We start from the raw sequence: 15,917 nt of genomic DNA, 5'->3' as shown, positions 1-15,917 counted from the left end.
TTGCAGAATCTTTCTTCTAATAGAGTTTATTTATACAAAGAAAGCTAAAATGATTTAGTTTACTTGACCAAACAAACTCATGTCAAGTTTCTGCAGGTCTGCTCACAGGCTTCATTCAGGGGGGGAAATTTAAAGGTCTTTAGTTTATGTGACAGTTTGGCACAGTGGTGCAGCGTTTAGCACTGTCGCCTCACAGCAAGAAGGTCCCAGGCTCAAATCCACTGGCTGGCTGGGGCCTTTTCCCTGTGCCCCAGGTACCTCATCTTCCTCCTGCAGTCCAGAGACATGCATGTCGGGTTAATTGGCTGTAGGTGTGAATGACCTGTCCAGGTCGTACCCCGCCTCCCATCCTGTGATAGGCTCCAGCCTTTGGTCATTTAAACTGTCCATCCATCCATTTTCTTCTGCTTATCCAGTTCAGGGTTGTGTCAGAATTCACATTTTATTTATTCACCTGTTGAATTATTCTGATAAAGAAAACTAAAAGTCTTCAGTTTATTAAAAAATAGACCTGCTTTATGCCAAAATAAACCTGCATTTCCAGAAATGTTGCTGAAGACACGTCCTCAGTGTCCGCAACGTTCTTTTGTTTCTTGGCTGAATAAGTAACATAATTTATTCTCTCGGCATGTATAATTATGTAAACCTGTACAGACACAATACAAAGGTGTTGGTTTGGTTTCCTGAAGTGACCTGCTCCGCCCCTCCGACACACCAAACAGCTTTTCCCCTTCAGCGCGTTGGTTTTGATGCTCCCGTCGCCTTCCTCCCTCCACGTTTGCCCGTTACTCCTCCACATCGTGCTGAAACTCGTTCTCAGAGGGTCTCCTGGGTCCCCTTGTGTATGAAGTAGAATTAAAGGACAAAATGTTTAATCTAATCTTACTTAAACTCTGTGACACTGCAGCTTGGTGGAATATATCATTGTAAATGTGGTGCATGGAAAACTGCTGAAAACGAACAATAAACTTCATCAAGCCATTTGTGTCAGTGAGCCGGATAAATAAAGTAATGAATTAAGAATCGAGGGAGATGTTGACGTCTGTTTGAGGTGTTTAGTCTTTGACTTTCACATTAAAATGATCTAGTGTAGGGCTTCATGCAGCCGCTTTTCTTTATCATTATATCTCACTGTGTCTTGACTTTATGCTGCAGTGAAATTAAAAATCACCTACAAACATTGAACTGGATAATCTTTTTTTATTTATTGCCTCGGCCTCAGCAGCTGTTTGTGCACGATTTAAAACAGAATCAAACTTCCTGTTGAGGCTTTCAGCCTTTAGCGTGAATGACTGCAGGATTACAGCAGCATCAGAACCCCAAATACCTGCAAACTGGAACATTTTCACAATAATGTTCCTCTTCTGAAGATTTTGAATATCTCATTAAATACAGTACATTATGTATGATATCAAAAGATTCAGAGAATCTGGAGGAATCTCTGTGCACAAAGGAGAAGCTGAAGATCAGTATTGGAAGCTTCAGGAATAAATCTGTCATGGAAATCACTGCATGGGCTCAGAATCACTTCCAGAAACCACTGTCTGTGAATACAGTTTATTGTGCAATCCATAAATACAGGTTACAATTCTGTTATGCAAAGATGAAGCCATATATGTGAATGATGCAGAATCACTGCTGTCGTCTGTGGGCCAAAGCTCCTTTAAAATGAACTGAAGAAATTCTTTTGGGAAAAGGTGGATGCTGCATCCTTCTAACTAAAGGGGAGAGGGACCGTCTGTGGGGGTGGATTAGTGTCTATGGCTATGGAAGCATCAGTGCTGACTGGTATATATGGGTTTTAGAACAGCGTCTTTATCAGGGACGGTGTTGCATATTTCAGTTAGGCTCTGCAAACCTGCAGACTGCAGCTCTTACAGCAGCATGGCTTCATAGTAGAAGAGTCTGCCTGCCTGCAGTCCAGACTTTTCAAAAAACCTAATCTCAGACTTTATCGCAATAAGATAAAAGCTAATCTGAAAACAAAACAAATACAATAAAGTAAAATAAGGATTGTCACGGTGTGCTTTTATATCTGTGAAGGAAGAGACCGGCCTTCCCAGCTCCCCTCCCCAGAAGAGCAAAGCCTCTAAGCTAGACATAACAGTTTTATACTACATGCCCTATGTACAAGCACTATCAATTCAAAAACCAGATGGACAGAGCCGTGGTTTAGACTTGGCCTTCTCAGACTGGTTCGTCCAGTGGTTGGTTCCAGCATCATGGCACAAGCTTCTCCAATCAGCAGTAAAAGCCCCCCCCCCCCCCCCCCCCCCCCCCCACATATTCCTAATCATTACAGGGCAGTTTTATCCAGCTGAGTAACAGGACGTGGTGACATTTACTCTCCTGTAGATCTTAATTGTACATACTGTGCCAAGGATAAGATAAAAATATTTTCCTCTGAGACTGGGAAAGCCATAAATAAGATAAACATATCTCCCAAAGGCTGTGAAGTTAGTCTGGCACTATCTATGTGTCTGCTCTCTGTCTAATGTATTTATTTAATCGTCTTTTATTTGGTTCAGCCACTGCTTATTAATTAATTTCCTGGAGTTTACTTTTAAACATTTGTCATTTTATTCATTGAGTAAAAAGTAAACCCCAACAGTATAAACTGAAATAAAAAATGGATATAATTGTATAATACAGTTAATAAAATATTAATTTTGACAAAACGATTTCATATTATTTAATATTTAAATGTATCTATTATTTGACTTTAACAGATTTATTTACATTTGAGGTTAACTTTTAACATTTTACAATATTTGTTTTGTTTTTATTTTATTTTGCTGAGCTACAAAAACATCTATTTAAGCAATGTATTTAATGCTTGTTCCGTTTCACTAAATTTTTAATTGCTATAATAAAAAATTCTAACTAAAATAAATAGATAAAGTATATTTAGCTTATATAAAAAAGTATATATAGTAAATATCAGTTAATAATGAAGTAGCAGAATACATCAGTGGCTATTTGACACATAAACCGTTTTATTTTGAAAAGCCCGTGGCGGAAGTTACGATCCCCTGTTTTTGGCGGATCTTTGGGAGCAAACAGTCTCTTTATTTATAGTGTTTAACGGAAAGCGCAGCACGCAGCTGGCCTTCGGTTAAACTTAGCGGCAGATAAGGTTATAGTCTCAGCTTCTAATCTGTTCTTTGGGCATATTTTGGTGCGTTTATCCTGGTTTTAGTTAGCGTTGTTAGCTGCGGGGTGGCCCGACGCGCGTTGCGGTCAAAGGTAAGCAACTGCGTAGCATTAGCTGCTAACCAGCGTTAGCCACACAGCCTGGTTTAGTGTAGGGAAGGTGTGAAGAACTGTAATGTAAACATTATTTTGGGATGCTCTTCGAGGCCCAAATCTCATTAAGAAACCATAGTTTTGGTCTGTTTCCCGTTACAGAGGAAGCGGCATTGTGTTTCATGATATTTGCTGGATTAATCGGTTCATTAAAGCACCTCTTATCCTGATGTCCTGGGTGCTCAGTGAGTTCATTAAATGTCTAATTTTGTATCAAGTATAAAGATTCGTGTACCGTGACATCTACAGGCATTTATACAGTCTGAGATCCTACCTTAAAGCTTCTTGAATGAGTAATCAATTATTGTAATGGGTGCCAGTTAACTTTCTGTTTTGATAAATATGTGGTGAATTATTCATTGCAGCTCTGCTGATATTTAAGATAGAAATGATACCAAAGTTAACTTAAGCTTGTGCAGCTACATAATGATGCAGAGTAATGTGAGATAGAGCTGTGGTAGCAGGACTGACTTTATTATTTCTGCTCAGCTGAACTGGTGTTTTTCTGAATTACAGGATTTATGATGATTTGTTTCTACTATACAAATATGTAAACCAAAACAATTTCATGGTCACAGCCTCTGTTTTGATCAGATTAAAGTTGGCTCTCTTCTCAGTTTACACTCAGCTGTTTCACCGAGGATAAAATATTCGAAGACAATTTACTGAAGGTTGAATTAGCAAATGTCTTGGATTTCTTGTAAAATCATAACTCTGCTTTTTATCTGAATTTAAATTTGGGGCTGAGATACATAATCATGACTGCTTTGCAAATAGTAAAGGCAAAGAGTTTGTGTATTTTCCTCTTATTCTAACCACTTGAAAACCAAAAATGTATTTTAAACTCAAGTAAATTAAATCTTACTTATAAAAAAAACAGGCCTGGTGACTTTCCTTTAGTAGAAGACATTTTATTTAAAAACCCTGGTGGTGGTGATTGTAGTGATTTTTGTCTGCATCCTAACTATAGATTTCCACAGTGTTATAATGGCCTCTTTTTTTTTCTTCACCTTACCTGAAACAGCAGAAGGAAAGTGAGAGGTTCCAGTGTTGGTCCACCTGTGGCCGGTTGTTCCTCCAGTGCGACTTTAGGCTGAACCTTATTAGGTTGTTGTAACCATGTGTGGGAATTTCTTTCATTGTAACAACCAGATTTGCTTGAACTGGTTTAAATTACATTTGCACTGAAATTCAAGCCCTGTTCAAACTTTCTTACTGAAACAAATGTAGTTGTTTCCAGAAATAAGTTCTTAAAAGCTGAGATTTGCCCTCTTAAACACCTGCTGTAGTGTTGACTGTGAAATTTTGTGTTTTGCCGACACTCTTAATCTCATAATAAAACCAGTCTTCTTTCCTTTAAAGCTTGACAAAATGTCAATACCACGGTCTCGATCACCACATTACAGGTAAATATGCTGTCCTCCTTTAATTTCTCTAACCATGCTTGTATCATGCATCCATTCTAGAGTATGACTGTAGTGTTTAATGACTTGGCTTTATCTCGTGGCCTTCCTCAGGGGTCAGTTTTAGGGCCACTGCTGTTTAACCTGGCAAGAAGCACATTTATGCAGTTATATATTCCCCTGTTTCCTTTCTTGTGTACACACACTGCCAGGTTGCATAATAGACACTCATAGCTTTCCACTGTTAAACTCTGGTAAGAAAGATCCACTGGAGCTGAAGCTGACAGTCTGGAAATTTCTTTTAAATTTTTGGTGAGAACATAGACCTGAATGATCTGCTAATCTGACGTTCCAGAGTCACAGCAACAGCATAATAATTTTTTTTAATCATCTAAGAAATATTGTAAAGTTTAGGAGCTTTTTACCTGAGTGGACGATGGAAAACTGGCCTGTTCTTTATTTCCACTCAGCTGTAAAGCTCTACTCACAGGAACATTGGAAATGCACCTTTACTAACTTTACCTGGCAGAGTTTTAGTTAAATAAAAAGAAATCTGACCATATAACAGCTACACTGAGGTCATCATTTTGACTTTCAACTAGACTTAAAGTTGATTTTGGTGTGAGACCTTAGACAATCTCATTGTACATCCTGTATAATGACAATAAAGGCATTCTATTCTATTCTATTCTATTAGTATATCTGACTGCTTTAGATTTTATGCTTGAAGTTGCTGTAACAACCTGTCACCTCTTTTTTGAATGTCCGTGTTTGCTTCTATTGGCTTGTCTTGCTGGTGTTGTAGCTTGTGTTTTCAAGTAAAGTTTTGTTTTGAAAAAATCTGTTTTTTTTGTGTGTTTTTTTTAGATGCTGATTTATTGATTCTCATACTATCTGTTGCTAATGTGATTTTCTTTTCCTTTTTTCTATATTCACTTTTACAGGAGGTTGCCATGGGAAGAGCCTGGCTTCGATCCCCACAGAGTAATCGCAGATATGGACAGGAGGGACCGCCTTCGGGAAGGTTCTGGTGAAATCAGGGAGAACTTCAGAGAAGACATGTACCCAGAAGAGCAGAGAAGATCCCCTCTGTTCACAGGTGACCGTCGATTTGGGCGTCAGCCTTACCCAGACCGGGAGGAGTTTCACCACAGGAGGTTATCGCCCTCTCATGATTTGCGCTATGAAGACAGGAGCCTTTCCCCACTGCGTGATGGAGGATTTGATGGAGATAGACGAAGAGGAGGGTTTAGAGAAGACTCCCAGAGGTTTGAAAACAAGGGTCCGTTGCCCCAGTCGTCTCTGAGTTTCACAAGGGAAAGATTGCCACCAACACAGAGGTCTCATTCAGACCAGAAGGAGTCAGGGATGGGCTGGAGGAGAGAGGAGCAGGGCAGGGATCGAGCGAGGTTCAGAGATCTCAGTCCCAGTTTGAAGTCAGATGACCCAAGAGCTGGAGGAGACAGGGAAAGAGGAAGGAGGAGCACTCAAGGTCCTAACAGAGGCAGACAGAGGGAGAACCCACATCATGAGAGGGGCCTCCCTTTTAAAAGGCAAAGAAGAGAAATGGATGTCGCCAGTCATCTTGGGTAAATTTTAAGCTGAATGCTTTGCAGCACTATCGGGAAATGAAGAACGTAGAAGATTCTCATCTAATTTTCCGTAGCACAAATTTCCTCTGTCTTCATGCTGTAATTTCACTAATGCAGTACTCTAGTGTTCAAATATTGCATGGCTTCTAGTTTCTTACCTTCTTTCTGAAAAATTCTGCTTGTCTTATTTTGACCTCTATTAGTTGTTCATGTTAACAGTGGTAATACGTAAATCAGTCAATATGTAATCATTAGAAGATAAATCCAGCAGTAATTTCAAGTCTAAATTTACAAGTGAAGATGTTGAACCACCTCCTCTTATGCCATCACAGGTACAGGAATGAGGAGGACTTTGGGAAACAGGGTTACTCAATGGAAGCACCCACAGATGGGTTTGGTGGAGGCACTCGGGGGGACCAACCCCTGGGAGACAGTTGGCACTCGGGGCCGCTCGTCATTGAACATGATCACGGTAGAGAGCTGCCACAGTGGGAAAGGTTTGCTGAATGTCGGGAACTTGATCCTGAATTTGATCGACAGAGGAGTCCTCGTCCAGGGGGCTCCTCTCAGGAGCTTTTCAGGAAGTCAGGCAGCAGGTTGGATGATAGAGAAGAGCCACAAGAACACCTTTATCAAGATAATTTGGGAGAATCCAACTATTATGAAACTAGGAGAAGTCCTGTGCCACAGGACAAACCAAGTGTTGCAAGATATGGTAATCAAAGTGGCCCAGTGAACCACAGGGGGAGAGGTGGCACTCACCCAGCGAAGAGGAGGTACAACCCAAGCCAACGTGGACGACCTGGGAAGCCAAGGAATCACCCACGCTTACAGCAGGCCTCCCAGGGATACCAAGATCTTCCTCAAGAAGAGCAAAGACAAGGGTACCGACGCTTCAGGGAAGATTATGAAGATGTCATTGAAGATGACCCCAGTTTGGCAGAAAAAGGCAAACTTCAGCAGTGGGAACAGGCCCAGCCAAGAAGTCTGGAACGGCCCCTTGGGAGGGATGACTTGGACCCAAAAATGCCCCGTCAGAGGCAGCGTGGATGGAGTGATCAGAAAACCAATAATATGACAGTTTTAACGGAGGAAACGCTAACCATCAAGGTGGACATGAGTCGACCCGTAAACCAGAGCAGGTAGAGTATTTTTAATGAAGTTATCAAAGGTGAGGGTGAAAGTTCACACTTTCTTTTCCTTAACTTGTGGAGAAAATATAAAAAACCTAAGAAGCTGCTGCATGCCGTGAAGACTGGCATTGGAGAAAAAAAAGGACAGACTTTTGTCATCTGATACTAAAATTGATTTTGGCTGAAATTGAATACTGGCAGACTCAGAACCCGTACTGGAAATGTGTTCCCCTATGGGGAATTAAAGGTATCTGCCAAATCATATGTGCTGTTACTTCACACGACTGGGATGTTTCAAAGAAGCTTCTCCAAGGAATCTGTGTTCATCTAAAATCAAAGGCACTCCCATGAATACTTGTGAACTGCAGAACACCCCAAGGAAAACGAAGTTCCTACTTCATGACGATATTGTTCCCTAACAGAATTTGACCTTCATTTTAGGAACCATGTTGTCAAAGATGATCCTTCATTTGTCCTTTCAGAAAACAGAATTCAACTGGAAGAAACTTGTTGCCTCATTGAATTCAAGTTCCAGTTGCACAAATAAAGGAGTTGAGTCAATTTTACAGATGAAACTCGAGGCCTGTTATTTGGTCACGGAGATAACTGAATCCTCATTTACCACTGTTGAGGATGGAAAGGTGCAATTCCTACCCCTAACTCTGGAGGATGTTATACTTCAGAGTGGTTTTAGAGACGTCTTTATAGAAAAGCTACGACATTTGGTTTCACTGATTGAGGGACTTGGAAAGCTGAATGTGGGATACAAGAGGCAAGAGGATATTGTTGTCAGGATTCAGTTAGCAGGTCTGTCTCCTGTGGACAGCAAGTTTTTTACGAGGATCTCAGAAGGCGTCAAACTATAAAGTGTGACCCAAAGAAAAGGTGTTTGCTACAGAAACCTCCATTTACAGAGCCATTGTTAGGAGAAACCAGAAATATCTCGGATAATATTAAACTCATGTGGACCGGGATTTCTAAAATAAAAAACAGGGATGGCCACACTCCAGACACCACCGCACTACCTCTCATCACTCAGTAATGTGCTGTCTTTGGTGTGCTGATGACATAGAGGAGAGTTTTTGCTTCTGTTCTTTCGGAGCTGCTTGGAAATGCAAAACTGTCCTCATTCGACTGAGGCTTTTGTACGCAGTTGAACAACATAATTTGACAAAGTTCCCTCTGTGCTATATGGAACAAGTACTGCAGTTTTTTTTTTTACTTTATTTTATTTTTAGTTGTTGAACCACATCCTATTTGATGCTATGACTGTCAGATACATTTGAGGAGACAGTCATACAGCTAAGAGAGGAAGTATCTGTTCCCTTTGCTCGTTTTAAAAGGGAAGTCAGACAAAGCTGGCAGTAACCGAAGGTGCTCTTAAAAAACTCACATGTGGAAGCCTCTTAACCAACTTGTGTTGTGATAAACCAGTGAGACCTACTTTTTCTGAATGCCAGAGAAGAAGGAAGTTCAATAAAGGAAGTAAAAGGAGAAAGGGATCTAAAGGCCCTGCGATGAAGGAGAAAATGTTTGGAATATATTAAAACGAGCCCTTTAACAGGAAGATGAGAGGGCTTGGCAGACGCTGCTGGGCCACATGCCAAGATGTTTTCTAGAAATCTATGACAAACCTGTGCATGCCAATCGGTTACAGGAAGAAGTGGAGACAGTAAAACCAGTGCTGTGAATGTTGTTTGTGGAAAATCAGTGTTTAAATAAGCACAGTTTTATTGGAAGAGGATGCCCAGCATGCCAGGGATGCAAATGGAGGGAATTTTCCAAGTAAAGACACGAGGAAGTCCTTGGGTTGTACACCCAGTCGCAGGAATCCAGTGGATGGAGGAAGAAACAGAAGGTGTCATCGTAGTAAAGACAGTCATTGCAATTACAAGCAATCACAAAGATTTCAGCTTCACAGCCAAAACATATGTTCATAAAAACACTTAGCATGAAATCAGTTTGTTTAAAGAAGCAACATAAACATCAAACATCTAAAATAATGGATTCAACATACTCGTCAGTGAAGATCAATGGGAAAAGGGCATCAATACTTTAAAAAGGAGAAGATGAAGCTATAAACATGGATCAGTGAGCTGCAGCATTTTTAAAGCAATGAAGAGAAGAAAATGGAAGTGTTGCTGTCCTCAGTTTGAGAAAAGGAGAAATCCATGAACATGAGCTTTAATGTTGGCAGCAGACCGTTGGAGGCCTCAGTGCTTTCAGAAGAACAAATCAATAATCACTACTGATGAAAGGAGAAATCGACTCCATCAGTAGAAATGTTGCTAATATGGATAAATGGAAACCTTCGAGCATAATCAGATCTGTGACCGAGAGCCATTAATCATGAACTTTGTCCTTCAACAGTAGTTTGAAGAGGAGTTTCTAAATGAAGCAAACATCAGGAGGAGGATGAATTCAAAATAAATGTATAAATGGACATTTCCTCTCGAGGCGTCACAGGACTGGAGACAGTTGTCCAAAGGACAACAAGTGGCTCAGATATCTGAACTAAGCCGAAGATTTCATGAGAAAAGAAGTGTGAACTTTCCCCAAACTTTAACTCACCTGCAGCTTAAAAAAAAAAGGTTTATATTGGGCTTCTCTGGCTTTCCCTTTAAGCCTTTTTAAACGTTCGTTAAAGTGATTAAAATTAGTGTGATTCTCTGTGTGTTTAAGTGTGAAACCACCTTTTCATTCAAGAACAACAAAAAAGGTTTTAGTAACTAGTTGTGATTTGTGGGACTCATTGAAGGTAAGTTTGTTGGGTAAGGTAAGGACTTTCTTTTATACTTCAGGGCGATGGGACATAAGTGCACATTTAACCCTTTAATACTGAACCTGTCGCCGGCAACAGAATGTACTTCAAAAGTGTCACCATTCACGGACTTACCGTAATAACCCTATGTTGGATGTGAAGCAGTTTCTCAGCTTTCAGAAACTGTTTTCCATTGGGCAAACGGTCGCGTAATTACGGTAATTCAAAGTACGTTTGATCTGACGTCTCAGCGGTGATACGCTCCATGTTGATCAGCTGTTCACGGTTAGTAAGGGCAGGTAATAGGTGCTTCAGGGTGATCGCGCGGTGTTAGAGGGTTAAAGCCCATCTTTTAAGACTCAAGTGAATGGGGGGGGGCACTTTAGTGGCAGTGGTTAAGCACAGTTTCTGTGCGTTATGCAGTGCTAAACAATCTCCTGATTCCCTCTCATAAAGGCTTAAATCCTTTATCACCTGTGCTCTTTATTCATTAAAAGGCTAATCTTTAATTATTGTGTTGGCATTAATCTTCCTCCTTGTCTTCCTCCTCTGCAGCCAACTGTGTTATTCCTCAGACAGGCAGCTCTCTTTAGACCTGGTCAATGTTGGTCGCCAGCGCCTGGACTTCCTGCCCATGCTGGAGCACTCCGGCACATACCGGGAGACTGCCATGCACACCGGGACGTTTGCCCAGGAGATCATCACACTCGTGCACCTCGTCAAAGGTTAGCACTCCGCTGTGCACAGCATCGGCTGGTATCTTCTGGAAGAACAGCAAGAAATGTAAAAAACAATTGATAAAATCAGTCTATGAATACCTGTGGGCCGGCTGCTTTAAGAAGGCATCGGGCAACACGATGTGGCACGCCAAAAATATGCAGTTTATCAATCAGATGAACATGCTGGTGAGTTTTTGGGTGGTTTTCGTGCTTCATTGGTGTCATAGCCACATAGAAGATAATCGGTCTAAGGAACAAAAACAGCCGAACATGAACTGTAAGTAAAAATGGAGAAAAGTGAAGGGACAAACCGTACTTCCTGAATCACCCTGAGTCTCTGCGTGTTCGCTAATCAGGAAAAATTCACTAGTCAGACGCTGGATCACAATCAAGGAGATGTTTAATACACACACACAGGTCACACACAGGTTACAGAGTACTCTGGTTCAGAATTGTCGAAGGTGCCTAATACAGTCAGTCGGTGCAGCTTGACGCAAGTCTGACACCGCTCTCTATCTCAGTCCACTTTTTATACACAGGGTTCGACAACCCTGTTACACAGTTATTGAAATATGTAAGATGTTGCTTTGTAAGGCGGGAGACGTGTAGCACGCTTATCAGTTCCTTCTTCTGCCCTTCGCTGTCGCCAATTAACGTCATCATCTGGGTCCTGTAGGCACAAAACATCAGACCAACACACACGTTCTTTTCCAGTAACTCATCAGCTGTGATTTTGTTGTTTCTCACCTTGTTGTGAAGATTAATGCTGTGATATGCTACTTGATACTATATTCTATTTAAATTGTTATATTTATGGTATGTCTACTGTGCAGCTTATTTACACTCCTTCCTTCAAAAGCCGTCTAATGATGTGTTTTAAGTGTGTTTTGTCTGCATTTACAGAGCAGTATTTCAGAGGTGATGGAGTCACCCTGAATGAACGCTTCTCAGCTCCACAAAAAGGCGGATACTCTGAAGACGAGATGGAGGAGCTGACGCTGGACGACGGATTTGACACAGACCGGTAGGTCACGTAGATTTTTTTTTTTTTTTTTTTGCGTTTTTGGCCACAGCGGCTTTTGTTAGCAGTGGAGAGAGACAGGAAATGGGGGAAAGATACAGGGGAAGACGCGCGCAAATTGGCGACAGGCTGGGACGCAAACCCGCACCGCGGCATATGTATGTGGTCGCCGGCTTCACCACTAAGCCACCCAGGCGCCCCAGGTCACGTAGATTTAAGATGGTGGTGAAAATAGTGCATAAGTTACAGCTCAGCCTGTTTCAGAAATATCTTCATTTTATTTCACAGGTTGCTTAAAAACACTAAAAAGCTCTTCTCAGTTTTCTCCTCCTTTTCTCACCTGCAGAGGTTTCAGTTTGGATATGGACTCACTGCTAAATGACGACAAACCTCTGTTCTCTAGACTGGGACCAACACAGGTACCCCCCCCCCAATAAAAACAAATACACTCATTATTGGAGGTGGTTGAGGTCTGGTTATGATTGTTTCATGGATCCTTCTGATATTGTGACGTCAGGGCTTGAGGCAGCAGCCGGTACGAGGCCCAGGAGACCTGAGGCATGACCTGGAGAGGAGGCGACAGGAGAAACTGGAAGGGGTCAAAGTTACAATACCTGGGAATACCATGACACAGCACCACCTGGGGCCAGTCAGGTGGGTCTTAACAACTTAAGTTTTCTCATCAGGTACTTTGCAGCGTTTCTTCCCGATTTCGATGTTTTTGGCGGTGTGCATTATGTACAGTGACCAAAGGGGGCGCACACATGCTTTCTTAGATTAATTATTATGTAATGTCCTGTTTAAGGTGCAGATGTTTGAATCATAGAGGCTTGTGTGATGATTGGGGTTACTTTCTAATATTGTAGGTCAGTATAAAGTGCCTTGCAGCAACTTTTGTGAATTGGCATGATATCAAAAAACTGAATTGAATAGACAACAGAGCAATAAAAATGAGCTGCCTCGTCTCCTGCCAACACAAGTTCTCGTTCTCGGTGAGCTCAGTGTTACGGGTTCTAGCTCCCAGCAGATCCCCAGGAGGGTGGAGCAGTAAGTTATCACTCCAAGCTCCACCCAGAAACTATATAGGTGCAGCAGATATCTGCTAATTAGTGCCAAACATGCTGATTAAAATAAACTCAGCTGAAGCACAAACTTCTTGGACCGTCTGTGCCACACAGAAAGAGGCAGGGAGCTCCCGCTGAAGCAGACTGTGATTATGAAGCTTCTTTGTGCTGTTCAGAAGAGTTTTACCTGCTTCAGGTGAGTAACAGAGGATGGCCCCTCCTCTCCTTGTCATGTAGGATTCTTTTTTGTGGTTTTCCTGAATCATCCCGACTCCACTGGGGTAATGTTGGGTAGCTCCACCCTGTATCTGAAAGAAAACACAATACATGTTTTTAAAACTTCGGTCTACCTTTTGTGTTACTTGTTTGCTTCCAGACGTCCTGCTTGAATAAAATGTTTTTCACTTACATTCTAAAAGGGCAGCACGGTGGCGTAGTGGTTAGCACTGCTGCCTCACAGTTAGAATACCATCTGGAGGGCCTGGGTTCGATTCTCTCTGTGTGGAGTTTGCATGTTCTCCCCGTGCTTGCGTGGGTTTCCTCCGGGTACTCCGGTTTCCTCCCACATGCCAAAGACATGCACTTACTGGGGTTAGGTTAATTGGCTAATCTAAATTGCCCATAGGTGTGAATGAGAGCGTGAATGTGAGTGTGAAAGGTCGTCTGTCCCTCTGTGTTGGCCCTGCAACAGGCTGGTGACCTGTTCAGGGTGTACCCTGCCTCTCGCCCTATGACAGCCGCGACCCTTAACAGGATGTGCGGAAGCGAATGGATGGATGGATGCTGTGCTAAAATAATTACATCAATGTGGTGCTAAAGACTTTAATAAGTGAAGTAAAATGTAAGTTATTTAATTTGTGTGTGTGTGTGTGTGTGTGTGTGTGTGTGTGTGTGTGTGTGTGTGTGTGTGTGTCAGTGATCCAGATGTGGTGTACACTGGCAAGATGTCTCAGATGGACCAGAGGAGGCGAGAAGGAAACATGGTGAGCATCCAGAGTCGGGTTACGGCGAGTCTCACCTGCTTTAGTCGTGTGATGAAGACTTCCTGAAGTGACTTGTCAGTCTTTTTCTGTTGTCCAGGGACCGAGGAGGGGGGCTTTGAGCAGGGTGAACACAGGCGCCCAGCGCAGGAACAACCGCTTCGATAATCGGAAACAGAACTTCCGCAACGGCTCCGCAGGTAAATTTTTAAAAAGACGGCCAAGAGAACAAAATGTTGTGCAGCGTTTGAGGACCTCTGTTTCACTGCATCCACTCAGAGTGTGTGTGTGTGTGTGTGTGTGTGTGGGGCTGTTGGCATCTTCACTGCAGCTTTTTCATAAAAATGTGGGGTAAAATATGAATGTGAGGAGTGCCGTGACTCCTCCTGACTTTGCTGAAATATTCTCAGGGTTTAAAGATATCTGACGATCATTTCTGTGTTTTTAACTACACCCACTCATCAATTGGTGGACAGGACCAGTAAATAATAATATTATTATAAAAATGTTTTCTTTATGTTCAAGAATCGGATCCTCTAAACAGTCACCTCATCACCAAGATTTTAAAAAGATCATCTTTTTACTTCGTACCAGAACCCCAGTTTAATGTGTGTGTGTGTGTGTGTGTGTGTGTGTGTGTGTGTGTGCGTGCGCTGTTCTCACTGACACCTGTACATTATCCAGCCGGTTTCCATCTAACTGTTGAAGTAGATTACTTTTTGTGTTTTTTAAACACACAGAATTACAGGTTACAGAGTTTGAAGTTATTGCCTCTTTAGCGCCACCTGTCAGTCATTATTGGAACTGTGAATTGCCTCCAGCTGAACCTGGTTTGTTTGTGAAGCTGCTCAGAGGCAGACGTCACCGGCTGAGGCTCGCCGTGCTTCCACCTTTAGAGCTGCAGCTGCCGTCTGAGGCTGGCTGACACATTTAGTGTCTATTCTGTGTTTGTCCTCGTTGTGTAACGGTCCTGCTGCTGCTGCTCTCTGGACTGTTCCCTCTGAACTTTGCCCCGCTGACACATTTTAATCTAAGGTGGTTTCCCCGCCCTCCCACACAGATCAGCCTCCTGGATTTCGTCCAATCCAATCTTCTCTCCTCTTCTCTCCACATTTCCACCAGTTAAATCCTATTTCATCATTGATTCTTCACGCACCTGTTAGCCTGGATTCTTTTTTCTGACCTCATCTCTTTCTGTCTCCATCTGCACCTTCCATAGGTCCAAACTGGTGATCGGGCTCCCTGAAGGGTTTCCATTCAGATTCATCAAACCGGCCGTTCTCGGGCCGACCTACGTCCATGTTGACGTGTCGATTGTGAAGAAGTCTCTGCTCTGGCGGTGCTTTTGCAGGCGGAGGAGCAGACTGAAAGATGCGAAACACTGATTTGTGCAGTACCTGTTGGTCCTCTGCTTCTTCTCACCTCATGTTCTCCTTTGAAACCCTTTCAAAATGTTTTCATCGTGTTGTGAAAGACTGAGATCGTGCTCATGAAGAGATCGCTGAAGGTCCTCCACCCACGATGAGCTCCCTGAAAGATTGATTGATTGTAACGAACACAGATGTTTATGTTGCAGGGGTTTTTTTCACCCTGTTTCTGTACACAGAAAATTTAGTGCTGCGACACGAGTGACCGTTCACGCTGCTCGCTGAGTGTTGCTCAACAAATAAAATGTTTCTTTTTAAATCGTGTCTCACTTGATTTAAAAGAACCAGTTACATCCTGACAGAAAGGCAGAAGCAGCCGGAGAACCATTCCTGAAGACTAATTATAGAAATCAGAGGATAGCTGCTTCACGGAGTTCAGACTGAGTTAAAGAATAAAGGTCACACCAAATATTGACCTTAAAGCTCATCAGATTCCTGCACAAACTGTATTTCCATCTGTGTTTGCAGTTGACTCAATAAGTCGCATTTATTTCCCATTTCTGTAGCAAAA

At 42.2% G+C, this 15,917-nt stretch overlaps 1 protein-coding gene across 2 annotated transcripts; it reads left to right on the top strand.

Annotated features, from left to right (window-relative positions):
* Positions 1 to 3,028: 3,028 nt before the first annotated feature.
* Positions 3,029 to 15,665, top strand: LOC115799274 (BCLAF1 and THRAP3 family member 3-like). 2 transcript variants are annotated; one of them, XM_030756345.1, is made up of 11 exons: positions 3,029 to 3,246; positions 4,669 to 4,712; positions 5,654 to 6,298; positions 6,634 to 7,443; positions 10,751 to 10,920; positions 11,818 to 11,938; positions 12,282 to 12,354; positions 12,453 to 12,589; positions 13,916 to 13,982; positions 14,080 to 14,179; positions 15,199 to 15,665. In XM_030756345.1, exons 2-11 carry the CDS (start codon positions 4,678 to 4,680, stop codon positions 15,210 to 15,212), a joined length of 2,172 nt encoding a protein of 723 aa, XP_030612205.1. In that variant the 5' UTR covers positions 3,029 to 3,246; positions 4,669 to 4,677; the 3' UTR covers positions 15,213 to 15,665. The 2 variants fall into 2 exon arrangements, with proteins under 2 accessions (XP_030612205.1, XP_030612204.1); XM_030756344.1 differs by having other exon boundaries at positions 14,062 to 14,179.
* The last annotated feature ends 252 nt before the right edge of the window (positions 15,666 to 15,917 follow it).

This window comes from Archocentrus centrarchus, chromosome 20, assembly GCF_007364275.1.
Source record: "Archocentrus centrarchus isolate MPI-CPG fArcCen1 chromosome 20, fArcCen1, whole genome shotgun sequence".
NCBI lineage: Eukaryota > Metazoa > Chordata > Actinopteri > Cichliformes > Cichlidae > Archocentrus > Archocentrus centrarchus.
Note: the sequence above shows the minus strand (reverse complement) of the source record. Positions and strands in the feature narration are given on the sequence as shown.

Excerpts from the sequence above, each read along its gene's own strand:
- LOC115799274 (XM_030756344.1), top strand. The coding sequence starts at position 4,678 with ATGTCAATACCACGGTCTCGATCACCACATTACAG. Across the intron at positions 11,939-12,281 it reads GACGGATTTGACACAGACCG|AGGTTTCAGTTTGGATATGG; the intron begins GTAGGTCACGTA and ends TCTCACCTGCAG. Across the intron at positions 12,590-13,915 it reads CACCACCTGGGGCCAGTCAG|TGATCCAGATGTGGTGTACA; the intron begins GTGGGTCTTAAC and ends TGTGTGTGTCAG.